The sequence below is a fragment of the Schistocerca serialis genome, chromosome 4 (genome assembly GCF_023864345.2).
Source record: "Schistocerca serialis cubense isolate TAMUIC-IGC-003099 chromosome 4, iqSchSeri2.2, whole genome shotgun sequence".
NCBI classification, from domain to species: domain Eukaryota; kingdom Metazoa; phylum Arthropoda; class Insecta; order Orthoptera; family Acrididae; genus Schistocerca; species Schistocerca serialis.
The window spans coordinates 161,310,767-161,329,636 of record NC_064641.1 but is presented as its reverse complement, the minus strand read 5'-3'; the positions used below and the strand labels follow the sequence as shown (position 1 = coordinate 161,329,636).

The window sequence follows — 18,870 nt, the reverse complement described above, 5'->3', positions numbered from 1 at the left end:
TAGTGGATTTAAAAATTTTGCGGCCGTAGGCACACCATATTACATGCGTGCCGCCACCCCCCCCCCCCCCCCCCACCCCCCACCCACGCACACACACACTTTTTTTTTTTTTTTTTAAGTAATAACCGTTACCTGATTACTTCACAATTGCCTTTTTGGGTTGGTGTGCTGTGAGCAATTTCCATACTCTGCTATTCATTGTTCTGAAGGATGCGTCAGTGGTCTAGTTGCGCTCAACCAAGATGTAATATGGTTCCTGAACTGTACTTGGTGTATGGCACCAGATAAAACAAGCTTAAAACTGCATTGCGTTAACACATTCTTCTGTCGAAAGACAACAGAAATGAACACAAGGAAAATAACTTCTCTTTTATGGCCTAATAATTCAGCAGAGCATGTAGGAGACAACAGATTTTTGTTATACATTCACTTTTAATATGTTCTTTTACAGGAAACCATTGAAAATGAAAATAAAAAAGTTGTAATATGATCTAAAAATTGAATCGAACATGTCATACATTAGAAATTAAAATGTACTTTTACAGAGACACATTCAAAATTAAAATTAAGCTATCATTTTACGATCTAATAACTTGAATGTGTAGTAGATAAAAAAACATGTTCGGTATTAATGCGTGAATCTATAGGAAAGCGTAAGAAATGAAAATAAAATACAGATTTTTGTGCATGAACTAATAACTAAACACAGATGACCAAACACTGAAATGGATTTGCTATTACATAATTTTACAGACTACAGTGGAAAAACCAAATTTGTTTTATAATACAATAATTAATGTGCAAAGCATTAGGGTCTGTGTAGCTAGATGCTGCATAATAAGTGTTCACAATACCTTTAACCTACGCAGGGGCTGAACAGATTTGTACTGAAACTATAGCTCTCACCACAGCTCTTTCTAATGGTATTAGCAAAGCTTTTATGTATTTATCGACGGAACTGGACTGTGTTATTTATTAACACTTTTTCATCTGAGCATACTCTCTGATAACGTATATTTCCACAATAACTATACATTTCAGCAGATGCCAAGAATATGCCTCAGTTGTAATATATTACAGTATCGGGGTGACTTGACTGTACAGCGCCGAGCGGCCTGGCCATTTGGGTATTGTTTAGTATTGTCGGGCACCTTCGGTCATGTCTGCATGTAAAGGAGGTTTAGTTCTGCGTTCTGCCATCATCAGTTGTAAAATGAACAGGTAATATATAGTTTGTAAATCCAATGAATGTGCTCTAAGTTATAATAAAAATCACAGTATAATCCTAAATTTTTAAAACAAATACCAATAAATAAACAAACTCACCAGTCAGCAAAGTTTGCATCTAGCTTTTACGGCAGAAAACTCTTTGATCATATATTCATAGTTCAGACAGCTTTCAGTTAGGAGGTCGGATTCGATGTGAATATGGACAAGGCGTTCAACCTCTTCTCAGACAATGTAGAACGTAGGTACGATTTCAATCTTAAAGAGTTGAAAACGAACATTCTGCTGAGCAATTTGTAAGTGCCATACATAGAAATATTCTAAGACCAATGTCAACATTTGGAAACATGGTCTGTAGCCTCTCTTTTTGTGAAAATTTATTCATTTCGACTGGTATATCACTAATCTCAGAAGATTTCAAAAGTTCGGCAAAATATACACATTCAATAGGGAAGGAAGGCTCTAAATCATTGTCATATGACACTTGGAGTTTTGCTGTACTTTCAGCAATATTGCCAGGTGAATTGTTCTTAAGGTTACTGAAAACTGTGAAGGAGTCCAACAGTATTCTATAGCTTTCCTTCCTCCTCACTAATACATCGTTCAACTTGTCAAGTACTGGGAGAAATGTTTTGACTCTAAATTTTTCCCTTCCAGTCAGAAAACCTTCATCAGAGTCTGCTTCTTCGTCATAAGTTTGCATGTCTGTGATCTTTCATAGGTGCATCCATAGTCTATATCAGTCACAATCTCCATGGATTTATTTTCATAATAGTTGAACATGCCACAAATAGATGCAATAAACCGTACAAGTGATTCGTATAATTCATGCACTATTTTAGTATCAATATTTACACTTTGCGATTTCAGATTTACACTATTAAATCTCTGGAGTATGTCCTTCCAAACTGTCATCATGAATACTGTTTCTAGTCTGCGAGTTGATACAGTAAAGCTGAAGCCTCTTTTCGCACAAGTGGTTTTTCAAACTATTATTGGCAATACATGTGAAGGCATCGATAATGCCCTCCCAGTTTTCATATAGACTTACACACGCTTCCTCTCTTGCTTACCAACGTGTTTTCGATTAACTTTTTACCGTTTTGCTTCCTGGTTTCATGAAAGAAATAAGTTTATACCAGCACTGTGTAGAAACAAAGAAAAAATTATAAAGGTTTTGCGCTACATTGAAAAATGAACATGCTTCCCAATAACAGCTTGCAGCACTAGTGCTAACTAAATTCAAAGAATGTGCTGCACAAGACACATCATGCACTTTCAGATTTCGTCCCTTAATGGGTGCCTCCAAACCAGTGTAGGTTCCTGATACATTGCTTTCGTTGTCATATGACTGGCCTCTACAGTTAGTAATGTCAATGGAATTTGTAGACAGGACTTTTAGTACGGCCTCAGCTAAGTTTTCAGACTTGTGTCCCGGGTTTGGTAAAAACAGAAGGAAACACTCAACAGGTTTATCATTCTTGTTCACGTATCTTAATATGAAAGGTAATTAATCAATATGTGAAATGTCCGCAATAGAATCTACTATTATATAGAAATATTTGGCCTGTTTTATTTCACTTACGATAATTCTTTTTATTAGTTAAAAAGAAGCTCTTTTATTTCATCGCAGATTGTGGAAGAAAGATAACTTGTATGTCCCTGTCCTGGATTCCCATATCGTTCAATGTGCTCTGCAAGGAAAGGATCAAACTTGGCTATAAGTTCAAGAGACATCATGAATTGACCATTACATAATTAATGGAATCTTTCAATGTATCCACATAGGGGAAATCCACAACTTTTTAGCTTCTTCACTACTGCAAACACCCTTTTCAATACATTGCACCAGTACATTTTTTTCTGTCTCAACATATGACTTGAAATGAGTGATAACTCAGAATTTTTGTGTTCAAGTGAATTCTCATGATGAGATAAAATACACTCCTGGAAATGGAAAAAGGAACACATTGACACCGAGCGTGGTGGCGCAGTGGTTCGACACTGGACTCGCATTCGGGAGGACGACGGTTCAATCCCACGTCCGGCCATCGTGATTTAGGTTTTCCGTGATTTCCCTAAATCACTCCAGGCAAATGCCGGGGTGGTTCCTCTGAAAGGGCATGGCCGACTTCCTTCCCAATCCTTCCCTAATCCGATGAGACCGATGACCGCGCTGTCTGGTCTCCTTCCCCAAAAACCAACCAACCAACCAACACATTGACACCGGTGTGTCAGACCCACCATACTTGCTCCGGACACTGCGAGAGGGCTGTACAAGCAATGATCACACGCACGGCACAGCAGACACACCAGGAACCGCGGTGTTGGCCGTCGAATGGTGCTAGCTGCGCAGCATTTGTGCACCGCCGCCGTCAGTGACAGCCAGTTTGCCGTGGCATACGGAGCTCCATCGCAGTCTTTAACACTGGTAGCATGCCGCGACAGCGTGGACGTGAACCGTATGTGCAGTTGACGGACTTTGAGCGAGGGCATATAGTGGGCATGCGGGAGGCCGGGTGGACGTACCGCCGAATTGCTCAACACGTGGGGCGTGAGGTCTCCACAGTACATCGATGTTGTCGCCAGTGGTCGGCGGAAGGTACACGTGCCCGTCAACCTGGGACCGGACCGCAGCGACGCACGGATGCACGCCAAGACCGTAGGATCCTACGCAGTGCCGTAGGGGACCGCACCGCCACTTCCCAGCAAATTAGGGACACTGTTGCTCCTGGGGTATCGGCGAGGACCATTCGCAACCGTCTCCATGAAGCTGGGCTACGGTCCCGCACACCATTAGGCCGTCTTCCGCTCACGCCCCAACATCGTGCAGCCCGCCTCCAGTGGTGTCGCGACAGGCGTGAATGGAGGGACGAATGGAGACGTGTCGTCTTCAGCGATGAGAGTCGCTTCTGCCTTGGTGCCAATGATGGTCGTATGCGTGTTTGGCGCCGTGCAGGTGAGCGCCACAATCAGGACTGCATACGACCGAGGCACACAGGGCCAACACCCGGCATCATGGTGTGGGGAGCGATCTCCTACACTGGCCGTACACCACTGGTGATCGTCGAGGGGACACTGAATAGTGCACGGTACATCCAAACCGTCATCGAACCCATCGTTCTACCATTCCTAGACCGGCAAGGGAACTTGCTGTTCCAACAGGACAATGCACGTCCCCATGTATCCCGTGCCACCCAACGTGCTCTAGAAGGTGTACGTCAACTACCCTGGCCAGCATGATCTCCGGATCTGTCCCCCATTGAGCATGTTTGGGACTGGATGAAGCGTCGTCTCACGCGGTCTGCACGTCCAGCACGAACGCTGGTCCAACTGAGGCGCCAGGTGGAAATGGCATGGCAAGCCATTCCACAGGACTACATCCAGCATCTCTACGATCGTCTCCATGGGAGAATAGCAGCCTGCATTGCTGCGAAAGGTGGATATACACTGTACTAGTGCCGACATTGTGCATGCTCTGTTGCCTGTGTCTATGTGCCTGTGGTTCTGTCAGTGTGATCATGTGATGTATCTGACCCCAGGAATGTGTCAATAAAGTTTCCCCTTCCTGGGACAATGAATTCACGGTGTTCTTATTTCAATTTCAATACACTCCTGGAAATGGAAAAAACAACACATTGACACCGGTGTGTCAGACCCACCATACTTGCTCCGGACACAGCGAGAGGGCTGTACAAGCAATGATTACACGCACGCACAGCGGACACACCAGGAGCCGCGGTGTTGGCCGTCGAATGGTGCTAGCTGCGCAGCATTTGTGCACCGCCGCCGTCAGTGACAGCCAGTTTGCCGTGGCATACGGAGCTCCATCGCAGTCTTTAACACTGGTAGCATGCCGCGACAGCGTGGACGTGAACCGTATGTGCAGTTGACGGACTTTGAGCGAGGGCATATAGTGGGCATGCGGGAGGCCGGGTGGACGTACCGCCGAATTGCTCAACACGTGGGGCGTGAGGTCTCCACAGTACATCGATGTTGTCGCCAGTGGTCGGCGGAAGGTGCACGTGCCCGTCGACCTGGGACCAGACCGCAGCGATGCACGGATGCACGCCAAGACCGTAGGATCCTACACAGTGCCGTAGGGGACCGCACCGCCACTTCCCAGCAAATTAGGGACACTGTTGCTCCTGGGGTATTGGCGAGGACCATTCGCAACCGTCTCCATGAAGCTGGGCTACGGTCCCGCACACCGTTAGGCCATCTTCCGCTCACGCCCCAACATCGTGCAGCCCGCCTCCAGTGGTGTCGCGACAGGCGTGAATGGAGGGACGAATGGAGACGTGTCGTCTTCAGCGATGAGAGTCGCTTCTGCCTTGGTGCCAATGATGGTCGTATGCGTGTTTGACGCCGTGCAGGTGAGCGCCACAATCAGGACTGCATACGACCGAGGCACACAGGGCCAACAGCCAGCATCATGGTGTGGGGAGCGATCTCCTACACTGGCCATACACCACTGGGGATCGTCGAGGGGACACTGAATAGTGCACGGTACATCCAAACCGTCATCGAACCCATCGTTCTACCATTCCTAGACCGGCAAGGGAACTTGCTGTTCCAACAGGACAATGCACGTCCGCATGTATTCCGTGCCACCCAACGTGCTCTAGAAGGTGTAAGTCAACTACCCTGGCCAGCAAGATCTCCGGATCTGTCCCCCATTGAGCATGTTTGGGACTGGATGAAGCGTCGTCTCACGCGGTCTGCACGTCCAGCACGAACGCTGGTCCAACTGAGGCGCCAGGTGGAAATGGCATGGCAAGCCATTCCACAGGACTACATCCAGCATCTCTACGATCGTCTCCATGGGAGAGTAGCAGCCTGCATTGCTGCGAAAGGTGGATATACACTGTACTAGTGCCGACATTGTGCATGCTCTGTTGCCTGTGTCTATGTGCCTGTGGTTCTGTCAGTGTGATCATGTGATGTATCTGACCCCAGGAATGTGTCAATAAAGTTTCCCCTTCCTGGGACAATGAATTCACGGTGTTCTTATTTCAATTTCCAGGAGTGTATTTTTCCAATCTGCAATACCATTAGTAGCAATTGGGGCCTTACCTATGAACAACTTACATGGTGCACAAAAAAACAGCACCGGTGCTACAGGAGTATACTAGAAAATTGCACAAAGTTAAGTCACCATTTAAAAGTTCACAGTAAAACAGTAAAATACATTTTTGTTCAAATATCTGGTTTTATTGCCTATTGATCTTCTTGAATTAGAAAAACCGTCGTTAAAATTTTGATTAATGCCACGTTGTAAGAGAATGTCAATTGTTGATTCATTGACACACCATTCTGCAGGATCATCACTAACGAGGTTATTTCTTTTTGTAATGTCTGACTTGGCACTTAGTTTTTTGTGAAACTCGAAATCAGGAACAATTTTCTTCTCTTCATTTTTAACTTTTGTTTTGTCTGTATTTACTTCTTTTACAACAGCTGCAGTTCCAGAAACATCTTCCGTACTTCTTGAACTCGAAGTCGAACCAGCAACACTTTTTTGTCAAAAATTTATCTACTCTGCCAAGCCACAGACAGCACCTGGAACCTGTTTGTCAGACTAACTGGGGAGACCTTACGTGGGCCCCCCTGGGAAGTCTTTCGCCACCTGCTACACCCCAGGGCGACCTCCCACTCGACCACAGGTGAGGGGTCAACCTCAATGCAAGCAGTAACTGGGATGGCTACAGGCGAGGACCAATTGGAGGACTCAGAGATGCTAGATGTCCGTTGGATCTCCACAGCTGGTCCAAAACAGTGGTGCCCATCCACTGCAGCCTCAAGCTGTGTAACTGAAGCCATCACAGCCTGGAGCTGAGAACGAAGTGTCACCAATTTGGCTCGCATTCGCCCACAATTATTACAAACATTACCGAGCAATGGCACCTCCCGAACTCTTGGTCTCTATTCACATTTATTGAGTTATGGGCATAAAAATTTTAGTTATAGAGGAATTATATGTGACTGTATTATTTTGTAATTAAATTTTGTAGTGTATTAAGGTGTGTAGCAGTTATACTAAAATGTTCAGCTCCTTATATTAGTGTGTGCATGTTTCTATTATGTAGTAAACTAAAACAATGTTTTCTTTCTCAGGTGAAATCAGAGACTGTACTTTGCAGAAAGTGGAAGAAGCATCACCTGAAATGGTCAGTGTGGCAGAGAAAGTTATTTCAAAACTTAAAATGACTTACAATCCACGTGTTTTCACCAATCCCAAGATCCAGAAGATGCGGCAATATCTGGAAGCTGTGGCATTAGATTACCCAACTCCTGAGTTTGAAGACTCAACAAGTAATTTGTTCTTCATTATATATATCTTTTAAACTTACTTTTGTTACATAGTAACTTTTCATTTTTAAATGTTGACTGTGAAACTGAAATTTTGAACTTCTTGCTTTAATTCCTTATCACTCTATTTGTGATGACTGGTTTGCTATATTTTTAATAGTTATAATCAGATTTTCTTCCCAAATAATCCTTAAAATTTACAATATATGGCAAATAATGTATTGGTTCTTTATTTGCTATAAAATAAGTTTACTTCGCTTCACTCTGTAACACTTTGATCCACATAATTCCAAGTGGGTGGTGCACCATCTATGTGCTGTAAACCTTGAAATCAGGTGTTTGAAAACTATAATAATAATAATAATTTAATGAAATTGGTTTTTAATCTACCCATTAAAGGTAAATTGAAACTTATTATTAAAAGTATGTACAAAGAAAAGAATTGATAAAATGAAATTCAAACCAAATAAAAATGTGTAAAACTTCTTTCTCTGCCTAGGTTCCAGCACAGAACTATAGATTTTGCTCCAAGTGTTCATTCTCTGAGTAAAGGAACTGGTTTTGTACATCCAAATATACACCCTCCAAGTCACTTTACAGTGGATGGCGGAGGGAACTCCGTACTTGTGTTAGCAGTTTTCCGTTCTATTCTGCTCTCACATAGCTTGAGAAGTTCTCTGCCTTGGCACAAGTCCATTATGTACTGTGTTTCATTCTCCTTGTATCTCTATGACTGATATAGAGGAGGAAAATACTGGTTCTCTAAATTTACCCAGTTAGGTTTTTTGAGAACAAAGGAAATGCTGTATGTATCCAATGTGAATAAGAGTTTCTGAGCAAATTTCAAAGTTATGAAGAGTTTTATAAATGCTACTACAACATCCACAAGAAAGACATAGAGATGTTGAAGGAGTTATTAGTTCTGGATAGCAAAAAAGGATGCTAATTGTACTACGGGGCAGAATATCACTTTTGGTAATCTGAGAGAAAAAAGCCAAAGATGCAGTTAGGACACTCAAAGAATGCTGTTATCTTGAATGATGATGAGGATTCAACTAACCTGAAATGGAACTGGGATCTGATGACCAAAGTGAGGCTATCAGTTATTCTGAAGTTGAAAATGCCACTTGTGATTATTTGGGTTTATCATTACGACAGAGGAAATAGTTTGAAAAGGATGACTTTGTGTCTGTTAGTTATAGTGAAGGAAAGTGTAGAGAGATTACCCAGAAACTTCCTGCAATAAAGGACCCACTTTTGTACTCAATGAAAAATTTCAGGAGAAGATGAAAATGGCCTGACAGAGATTCTTTACAATATGAATAGGAGGATGTAATTGGAAAATTAATACCACCAATGCTATAGAGTAAAAAGGGACTCTTTAGTATATAGAACTTAATTCTTTTGCATAAGTAGAAAATTAGTGGCTGGTTGATAGGAATTACCTTGAACTTTGAAATAATAGTCGTATTATTAATGAAATCTTATTGTGGCACCTAATGCAGAAGCGCATTATTATTTAAAAAGAGAAGCATGTTTTTGTGATTCTTTACTTTTGATTTCTATATTTTACCCAGTAAAATAAACTTTGGGATGTTGGTACATAATATATTCTTTGAATATACATTCAGCTATTCCTGAACAGAAAAGTTTTCTGTAAAAAAAGTATTCACTGCGTAGGATAGTTACATTACCCTGGATGAACTTGGTCATAAAACTATCATATCATTTCTTCATTCTTTAGAAACTTTTAATTGAGTGTTTCTTAACTTCTCTGAAATGCAGAATCCTGAAAAAGAATCACTCTCACCTCAGTTGATGGTATTGCTGTATACACATACCATGCAGAATGCTATTTACACTTTTGTTTCTTTCTTTTTTTTCCAGTGCCGGACATGGATGCTATGAAAGAGCTTTCAATAGATTTTGCTAAAGCTACAAACTTGGCCAACTACACATCAGAAAAACCACCACCAAAAAAACGAGCTGGTGCTGAAGGAAATGCAGAAAATACTGGCAAAGTCAGAAAACTTGACAAAAGTGAGATTCAGAAGCTGGCAGAACAAGGACAGGTAATAAATATTTGATCTGTATATTGGAACTTCTGCTGTGAGAAATGATAGTTGGGCTCTGCAGGCACTAATGGACTTGAAGTCATACAAATCTAAACAGCTCTGTTCTCAGGTCCCACGATAACCACAACCACAGAAATCACAATATATTCAGAAGAAACAGCCAAACATTTGTGACAACAAAGACTATAAATTTCATTGCCGGTCATATATAAAAATACATCTCCCTTTTCCTCTCCTCTCGGAAGTCGGGTGTAACTGTCAGCCCAAATACAACAGTGATGATGATGATGATGATTATGATTAAAAAAAGTAATACCACAGACAACTGATGTAGATAACGATTAATATTTGAAGAAATACTCCAGAGCCAAGATCACATTTAAATATTTATTTTGAACTGATGACAGGTTTCAACACTTTTTTGCTGCCCATCTTCAGATCCACAATGCGGCAAGACACACATTGCATTTGTAAACATTTTTTTCTGTACCAATAGTAATGAAATACATACGTACAATATTTTACATATAAGTAACATACCTCACCTTTTTCAAAATTATGCCATATATTTCGACAGTGTTGAAAATTTAAGTAGTTTGGAGATGCAAGCTCTACCAGCATGCCGTTAATAAAAATATTATTTACAGTCGTGTTGCCATGCAGCTTTCACCGATTATATCCGACCACACACTACCACTGTACAATGTCAGGTGCTATGACAGGCAAGCTACATCTTGTCTCCACTAGGTGGCAGTGCAGTAACACATGTTACTGTTTGTATTTACGTTAGGTAAATTATACAATTAACTTGTCAGGAATTTGTACAGTAATTAAAATAGTCCAAATCTGAAGATAAAGAAAATTACAAACATTTTATAAACATTATACAGTAATAATAACTGTCATTATACAAGCTTTCATAAAAGAGCAGTATCATCATTTAATAATACACTGCCAAAAAAAAAGGGGGGGGGGGTCTGTAAGGTGCATCTCATATTTATTTAAAATCAATCCAACAAAACTTTTTTTTTTATTTTATTGTCACTACACATTGCAAGTTCTGTATGAATTTTTTTTTAAAGATCAGTGACCAATGTGGTATAAGGCATGCAATATTTCTTCTCACAATTTCATTGTTTAATTTCTAAAGCAACCTTTTCTGGATAATTCACCCATTTATGTGTAAGATATTTTTTATCATGAGACCTAGCATCAAAAAATTACAAACCATTAACATATGCAGGTCAGAGCAGGGAGAGATTAGGGAATGATTGTCAAGAATGGGGGAAAGAAATACATTAGAAGAAGAATGGGTAGCGTTGAGAGATGAAATAGTGAAGGCAGCAGAGGATCAAGTAGGTAAAAAGACGAGGGCTAGTAGAAATCCTTGGGTAACAGAAGAAATATTGAATTTAATTAATGGAAGGAGAAAATATAAAAATGGAGCAAATGAAGCAGGCAAAAAGGAATGCAAATGTATCAAAAATGAGATCGACAGGAAGTGCAAAATGGCTAAGCAGGGATGGCTAGAGGACAAATGTAAGGATGCAGAGACATTTATCACTAGGGGTAAGATAGATGCTGCCTACAGGAAAATTAAAGAGACCTTTGGAGGAAAGAGAACCACTTGTATGAATATCAAGAGCTCAGGTGGACAGCCAGTTCTAAGCAAAGAAAGGAAAGCAGAAAGATGGAAGGAGTATATAGAGGGTCTATACAAGGGCGACGTACTTGCGGACAGTATTATGGAAATAGAACAGCATTTAGACAAAGATGAAATGGGAGATACGATACTGCGTGAAGAGTTTGACAGAGCTCTGAAAGACCTAAGTCGAAACGAGGCCCCGGGAGTAGACAAAATTCCATTAGAACTACTGATGGCCTTGGGAGAGCCAGCTCTGACAAATCTCTACCATCTCGTGAGCAAGATGTATGAGACACGCAAAATACCCTCAGACTTCAAGAAGAATATAATAATTCCAATCCCAAAGAAAGCAATTGTTGACAAATGTGAAAATTTTAAGTCACAGCTGCAAAATACTAACATGAATTCTTTACAGACAAGTGGGAAAACTGGTAGAAGTTGACCCCAGGGAAGATCAATTTGGATTCCGTAGAAATGTTGGAACACGTGAGGGAATACTGACTCTACGACTTTGTAGACTTGGAGAAAGCTTTTGACAATGTTGACTGGAATACTCTCTTTCAAATTCTGAAGCTGGCAAGGGTAAAATACAGGGAGCGAAAGGCTATTTACAATTTTACAGAAACCAGATGGCAGTTATAAGAGTCGAGGGGCATGAAAGGGAAGCAGTGGTTGGGAAGAGAGTGAGACAGGGTTGCAGCCTATCCCCGATGTTATTCAATCTGTATATTGAGCAAGCAGTAAAGGAAACAAAAGAAAAATTTGGAGTAGGAATTAAAATCCATGGAGAATAAATAACAACCTTGAGGTTCGCCGATGACATTGTAATTCGTCAGAGACGGCAAAGAACTTGGAAGAGCAGTTGAACGGAATGGATGGTGTCTTGAAGGGAGGATATAAGATGAACATCAACAAAAGCAAAACGAGGATAATGGAATGTAGTCGAATTAAATCGGGTGATGCTGAGAGAATTAGATTAGGAAATGAGACACTTAAAATAGTAAATGAGTTGTGCTATTTGGGAAGCAAAATAACTGATGGTGGTCAAAGTAGAGGGGATATAAAATGTAGACTGGCAGTGGCAAGGAAAGCGTTTCTGAAGAAGAGAAATTTGTTAACATCGAGTATAGATTTAAATGTCAGGAAGTCGTTTCTGAAAGTATTTGTGTGGAGTGTAGCCATGTATGGAAGTGAAACATGAACGATAAATACTTTAGACAAGAAGAGAATATAAGCTCTCGAAATGTGGTGCTACAGAAAAATGCTGAAGATTAGATGGGTAGAGCACACAACTAATGAGGAGGTATTGAACAGAATTGGGGAGAAGAGAAATTTGTGGCACAACTTGACTAAGGGATCGGTTGGTAGGACATGTTCTGAGGCATCAAAGGATCACCAATTTAGTATTGGAGGGCAGCGCGGAGGGTAAAAATCATAGATGGAGACCAAGAGATGACTACACTAAGCAGATTCAGGAGGATGTAGGTTGCAGTAGGTACTGGAAGATAAAGAAGCTTGCACAGGATAGAGTAGCATGGAGAGCTGCATCAAACCGGTCTCTGGACTGAAGACCACAACAACAACAATGCAGGTCAGAAACAAGCCGAGCATGCACTTCATTCAAGGAAAGTCTAGCCATGACCCAGACACTGATATTTGTTTTAAAGTGAAAACATTTAATTATAAGTCCAAGGAAAAAAATGTTAACCTAATATTAATAACTGCTGGAGTATTTGAAGTATGTCAGAGAATAGCCCTCACTTATAAATGCACCTGGAGTAATTGGAACAGAAAGTTGATTCAGTTGAGAAGTAAATACAGCATTCATCAATAAAATGAAAAGATTTTTTTAAAAAAATATCATTAAAGAATTAATTTTTTCTTGTAATTCAAAGTACAAGAATATCCATGAGGTTACAATACAAAGAAAACATGGAAGTTTAGCATAACCATCATATTGACAGGTAGTAACACAGTCTCATTGAAAATACATTGTTTGAGGGCTCTGATTGTTGTTGGAGCATCAGTTTGAAACACTCTTGGGTTTTGAGACACCTTATAATAAAAGTCACTGTTTGTTTTCTTCAAGAATCGTGATCATATTCTCATAGAATCTTATTTATTGCTGATAGGTACTTGAATTAAGAAATTGCACAGTCTGAAGTTTATAAGGATAAAATTAAGATCATCATGGAGAATCCTTTTTACTGGTGTGTCATCTACTCCAACATATAGGACACATTGTCTGGCTGATCAGCATAGACTTCTAAACATTGCCTGTTACAGAGCTGCTATGTTTTTGGGGATCTGAATAGTTCCTACTACTGTGAAACAGTGATGTTGAAAGGCATGTTGTGTTTTCATCAGACTTATCATTTTGATAAAATACTTTCACAGTGAAGCCACACTGTTCACCCAATGAGTGAATCATTGCAGCTAAATGGTAGACCATGGGTATAATGTGGGCCAGTAACTTCTATATCCACGTCCTCCCTACTATGTCTCATTTCCACATATAAGCTTCCTCCTTCACTGGCAGACCCTGTAGTTGTGATATTTTAAATTCTGAATGGATGCCATTCATAAATTGGTATGTATTGCAGTGGAGAACTCTTTAAAATTTAGTGAGATAAATCAATAGTTATTTGCATTCACCATGGATCATAATTGTGACCTCTTGCTATGATGTGGAAAGAGTCAGTTCTAAAATTTGTAGTACAGCTTTATAGCAGACAATATGGCAGTGTGCTGACCATTTGCATCATTCCTTAAGTTGTGTGTGCAGTCCAGTCTGCCATGTTGAAACATTTCCTGAAATGTTCTTGTACACAAAGAATACACCAAAAGGAACACTATGTCAAAATTTAAGCTGCTATGACACACTGCAAGTATTTTTTTGGAAAAAAAGGTAGAAAACTGCCAAATTCATGGTTTACCAGGTGGCTGGAGAAATCTACGTGTCTATCATAGCTATAGCAGACAGCACACCCGAAACACTGCAGTTGTTTAGCCTCAGTTGATGGCGTATCAGTGAATAGGTAACACAGCACACTGCAATCATAATTTGTAAAGTGAATTTCAGATTCCATTGATACAATATTATGAAAAGGGAAGTAGCTACTCATTATATAGGAAAGATGCTGAGTCGCACATAGGCACAACAGAAAGACTGTCACAAATAAAGCTTTCAGCCAGTAAGGCCTTCATCAAAAATAGACATCCCCCCCCCCCTCACACACACACACACACACACACACACACACACACACACACACACACGGCACGACTGTGGTCTCAGCCAGCCGAAACCACACTGCGAGCAGCAGCACCAGTGCATGATGGGAGTGGTGACTGGGTTGGGGAGGGATAGTAGGGTAGGGGTAGTGGACAGTGAAGTGCTGCAGGTTAGACAGAGTGCTGCGGGTGGGGGGGGGGGGGGGGGTAGTGGGAAAGGAAAGAAGTAAAAAGACTGAGTGCAGTAGTGGAATGATGGCTGTGTAGCACTGGAATCGGAGTAGAGAAGGGGCTGGATGGGTGAGGACAGTGACTAACAAAGGTTGAGGCCAGGAAGATTACGGGAACGTGGGATGTATTGCAGGGAAAGTTCCCACCTGCGCAATTCAGAAAAACTTGTGTTGGTAGGAAGGAACCATATGGCACAGGCTGTGAACCAGTCGTTGACATGATGGATGTCGCATTTGGTAGTGTGCTCAGCAACAGGGTGCTCCACTTGTTTCTTGGCCACAGTTTGTCGGTTGCCATTCATGCAGACAGGTTGTTGGTTGTCATACCCACATAGAATGCAGCATATTGGTCGCAGCTCAGCTTGTAGATCACATGACTGGTTTCACAGGTAGCCCTGCCTTTGGTGGGATAGTTGATGTTTGTTACTGGACTGGAATAGGTGGTGGTGGTTGGGTGATGTATGGGACATGTTTCGCATTTAGTCATGAGGTAAGGGGTTGGGAACAGGGGTTACGTAGGGATGGATGATTATATTGTGTGGGTTTGGTACATGGCAGAATACCACTATGGGAGGGGTGGGAAGGACATGGGCAGGACGTTTCTAATTTCAGGGCATGATGAGAAGTAGTTGAAACCCAGGTAACGAATGTAATTCAGTTGCTCTAGTCCTGGGTGGTACTGAGTCACAAGGGAATGCTCCTCTGTGGCCAGACGGTGGGACTTTGGGAGGTGGTGGGAAACTGTAAAGATCAGGCATGGAAGATTTGTTTTTGTGCAAGGTTGGGAGGATAATTACAGTCTGTGAAGGCTTCAGTGAGACCCTCTGTATATTTCAAGAGGGACCTCTCGTCATTGCAGATGCGACAAACATGTTTGGCTAGGTTGTATGAAAGGGACTTCTTGGTATGGAACGGGTGGCAGCTGTCGAAGTGGAGGAATTGCTGGTGGTTAGTATGTTTGATATGGAAGGAGATACTGATGTAGCCATCCTTGTGGTGGAAGTCAACATCTAGGAAGGTGGTTTGTTGGGTTGAGTAGGACCAGGTGAAGCAAATAGGGGAGAAGTTGTTGAGGTTCTGGAGGAATGAGGATGGAGTGCCCTCACCCTCAATCCAGATTGCAAAGATGTCATTAATGAATCTAAACCAGGTGAGGGATTTAGGATTCTGGGTGTTAAGGAAGGATTCCTCTAGATGGCCCATGAATATGTTGGCATAGGATGGTGCCATGCGGGTGCCGATAGCTGTAATCCGGATTTGTTTGTAGGTAATGCCTTCAAAGGATAAGTAATTGTGGGTTAGGATATAGTTGGTCATGGCGATAGCTGTAATCCGGATTTGTTTGTAGGTAATGCCTTCAAAGGATAAGTAATTGTGGGTTAGGATATAGTTGGTCATGGCGACTACGGAGGAGGTTGTTGGTTTGGAATCCATTGGGCGTTGGGGAAGGTAGTGTCCAATAGCGTTCAGGCCATGGGCATTAGAAATGTTAGTGTAAAGGGAGGTGGTGTCCACAGTGATGAGCAGGGCATCGTGTAGTAAAGAGACAGGAACTGTGGAGAGTCATTGGTGGAAATGGTTGGTATCCTTTATGTAGGAGGGTAGGTTCCGGATTATGTTGAAGGCGTTGGTCTACGAGAGCAGAGATTCTCTGAGTGGGGGCACAGTAACCGACCACAAGGGGGCATCGTGGTGGTTGAGTTTATGGACTTTAGGAAGCATGTAGAAGGTAGGAGTGTGGGGAGTGGTAGGGGTGAGGTTCTTGAATGGGCCTAAGGATTTGAGGAGTGATTGGAGATCCTGTTGACTTTCTGAGATGGGGTTGCTGTGGCAAGATTTGTAGGTGGAAGTATCTAACAGCTGGCACAGCCCTTCCACCAGGTAATGCTTGCAGTTCAAAACAACAGTGGTGGAGCCTTTGTCTGCAGGCAGGATTATAAGGTCGGGGTCAATTTTTAGATGGTGAACTGCGGTTCTTTCTGCAGGTGTAAGGTTAGTTTGCATGTTGAGAGATTTGGGGGATGATGGTGAGGCAAGGTTCGAGGTCAAGAAAATCTGGAAAGTTGACAGGGTGGTTTGGGGGCTGTGGGGGTGGATCGCAGTTGGATGGAGGAGTGAACTGAGTCAGGCAGGATTCAACAATGGTCTTGGTTGAGTCTAATTGGTAGGGTTGGTGGCGAACAAGTGTTCCATTGTAGTGACTGGGAGAAGGACTTCAACAAGTCCTGCATGATTAAATTTGGGAGTGGGACAAAAGGTGAGGCTTTTGGAAAGGACTGATATTTCAGTGGGGCTAAGGATTCCGGAGGAAAGGTTCATGACTGTGTTACGGGTCTGTTTAGTTTCTGGATTCTGCGTGGTGGTGAGAGGGAGTTTTGGAAGGTGGGGTTAGTGTAGTACAACTGCAACACATGGTTTGTCAGCTATGAGGTTATGTGGGGGAGGTTTGGAGGTGGTGGACATCGGTACTCCAGGACAGGAGTAGGAAGTAAGAATGGTGGAGAGCTTTTTGGGGTGGCGTTGTACATGTTGCTCTAGTTCCTGGAGGGCAAGAGTTTCAGTGTATGTTATGGGTTCCAGGAAGTTGTGATTGCATAGAAGACAAATTTTGCTGATGGAGAGGAGGTACTGCAAGAAGGTTTGGGCGTGGTTGATATGGTTTTGCAGGGCTGTGTTGGTGAGGGCTAATTATTCGCGGAATCTGAACAGGTGAAGATCATTGTGGAAGAAGGGGTGGCAGCCGGAGATGGGTAATTTGATGGTAAGACCATTCTGGAGGGAGGGGAGGGGATTCCATGAGTCAAGCAACAATGTAGGAACAGTATGTCAGATTAGGTTCTGGCTAAGGATAAGGAAAATTTTCTGTATTGATGCAGATGGAAGGAGCAAGGATCTGTGTTGGTGGAAAAAATGCAAAAAATTACATAAATAACATAGAATTACGCCCGAAAAAATTTCGCAAAAATACACACAAATACGTGTAAAAAATCACGGGAAGGGTGAAGCAGATGCAGAGAAAGAGTGAGGGGTGAGAGGGGTTTGTAGGATGAGATACAAGATTGTGTGGGATCATGTGGCACTGGAAGGGTGCAGGAAATAACACGCGAAAATATGGGAGAGTGATGCAGAGAGAATGATCAATTTGAAGGTATAGGATTAATGATATCAATGGGAGTAGTGTGGGACATGAAAAATGCTGCACCAACAATCAATGTGGTCTTGTAGTTGTACGCGGCCATGATGGTTATACAGTGTGGCTCATAAGTATAGAGTGCAGTGCGACTTGTAAGGTGACAAGAGAAACACAAGGAAGAAGAGGAAGGAGGGTAGACATTGAGTATAGAGATGCATTACAAAATAGTAATAAAGGAAAACAGCACTGCCTTACTGACCAAAAGCTTTATTTATGACAGTCTTTTTGTTGTGCCTATCTGCGACTCAGCATCTCCGCTATATGGTGAGTAACAACTTTCCTTTTCATAATATCCTTACATTTCATGCTGGGTTTCCCAATGTTAATTTCGTTGATAGTTTCTCTGACACAATTGTACACAGTAACTATTTGTTCAAATTTGAAACTCATTTGATGTATGTAATAATTAGCAGTTGCATTGCTGTATTGCTAAGTGTTAACAATGAAAATAAAACAGAATTAATTTTCTTTTGTGTTTTCTTCGTATATGCTTGCTAATAACATCTGCCTTTGTGCAGCTTCCAGCGTTTCACAGTAATGTGGAATCAAGTTAGTGGTTTTAACCTTACAAAGATGAAATATGAAGAACATGGCGTACAGTTTAAATCATCTACTTCTCCTGAAGATGTACATATGTATTATTTAGTAGTTAACTTCTTCGACTTTCATTCAGATGATGTTGACATTTCTTAGAAATTGGGGAATTAGAAGAAATGGAAAATAACTCTGATGATTCCAGGAATTGTGGTTCAAAAGTTGATTGTTGTGCTAATTAAAGCCCAGAACAAAAAGACAGTACCTTCCTAGCTGGAAGAAAACCTTACAGTAATAGCTTTCATTGACAAAAAGATGGGCTGTTAATTTAAAAAAAAAAAAAAAAGAAGAAAATGCTTATGGCTAAGCAGTGCGCAAAGTCCATTTTGTAAAACCTGAACACGAGTTGTATAAATGGAA

General features: G+C 41.7%; 1 protein-coding gene across 2 annotated transcripts in view; it reads left to right on the top strand.

The window, feature by feature from the left end:
* LOC126474014 (ATP-dependent DNA helicase 2 subunit 1) overlaps window positions 1–18,870 on the top strand; it is a 172,535-nt gene that overhangs the window by 146,642 nt on the left and 7,023 nt on the right. For both annotated transcript variants that reach the window (XM_050101412.1, XM_050101414.1), the window contains exons 10-11: window positions 7,345–7,542; window positions 9,427–9,611. In XM_050101412.1, the coding sequence (XP_049957369.1) occupies window positions 7,345–7,542; window positions 9,427–9,611 (383 nt within the window). The remainder of the gene's footprint in view (window positions 1–7,344; window positions 7,543–9,426; window positions 9,612–18,870) is intronic.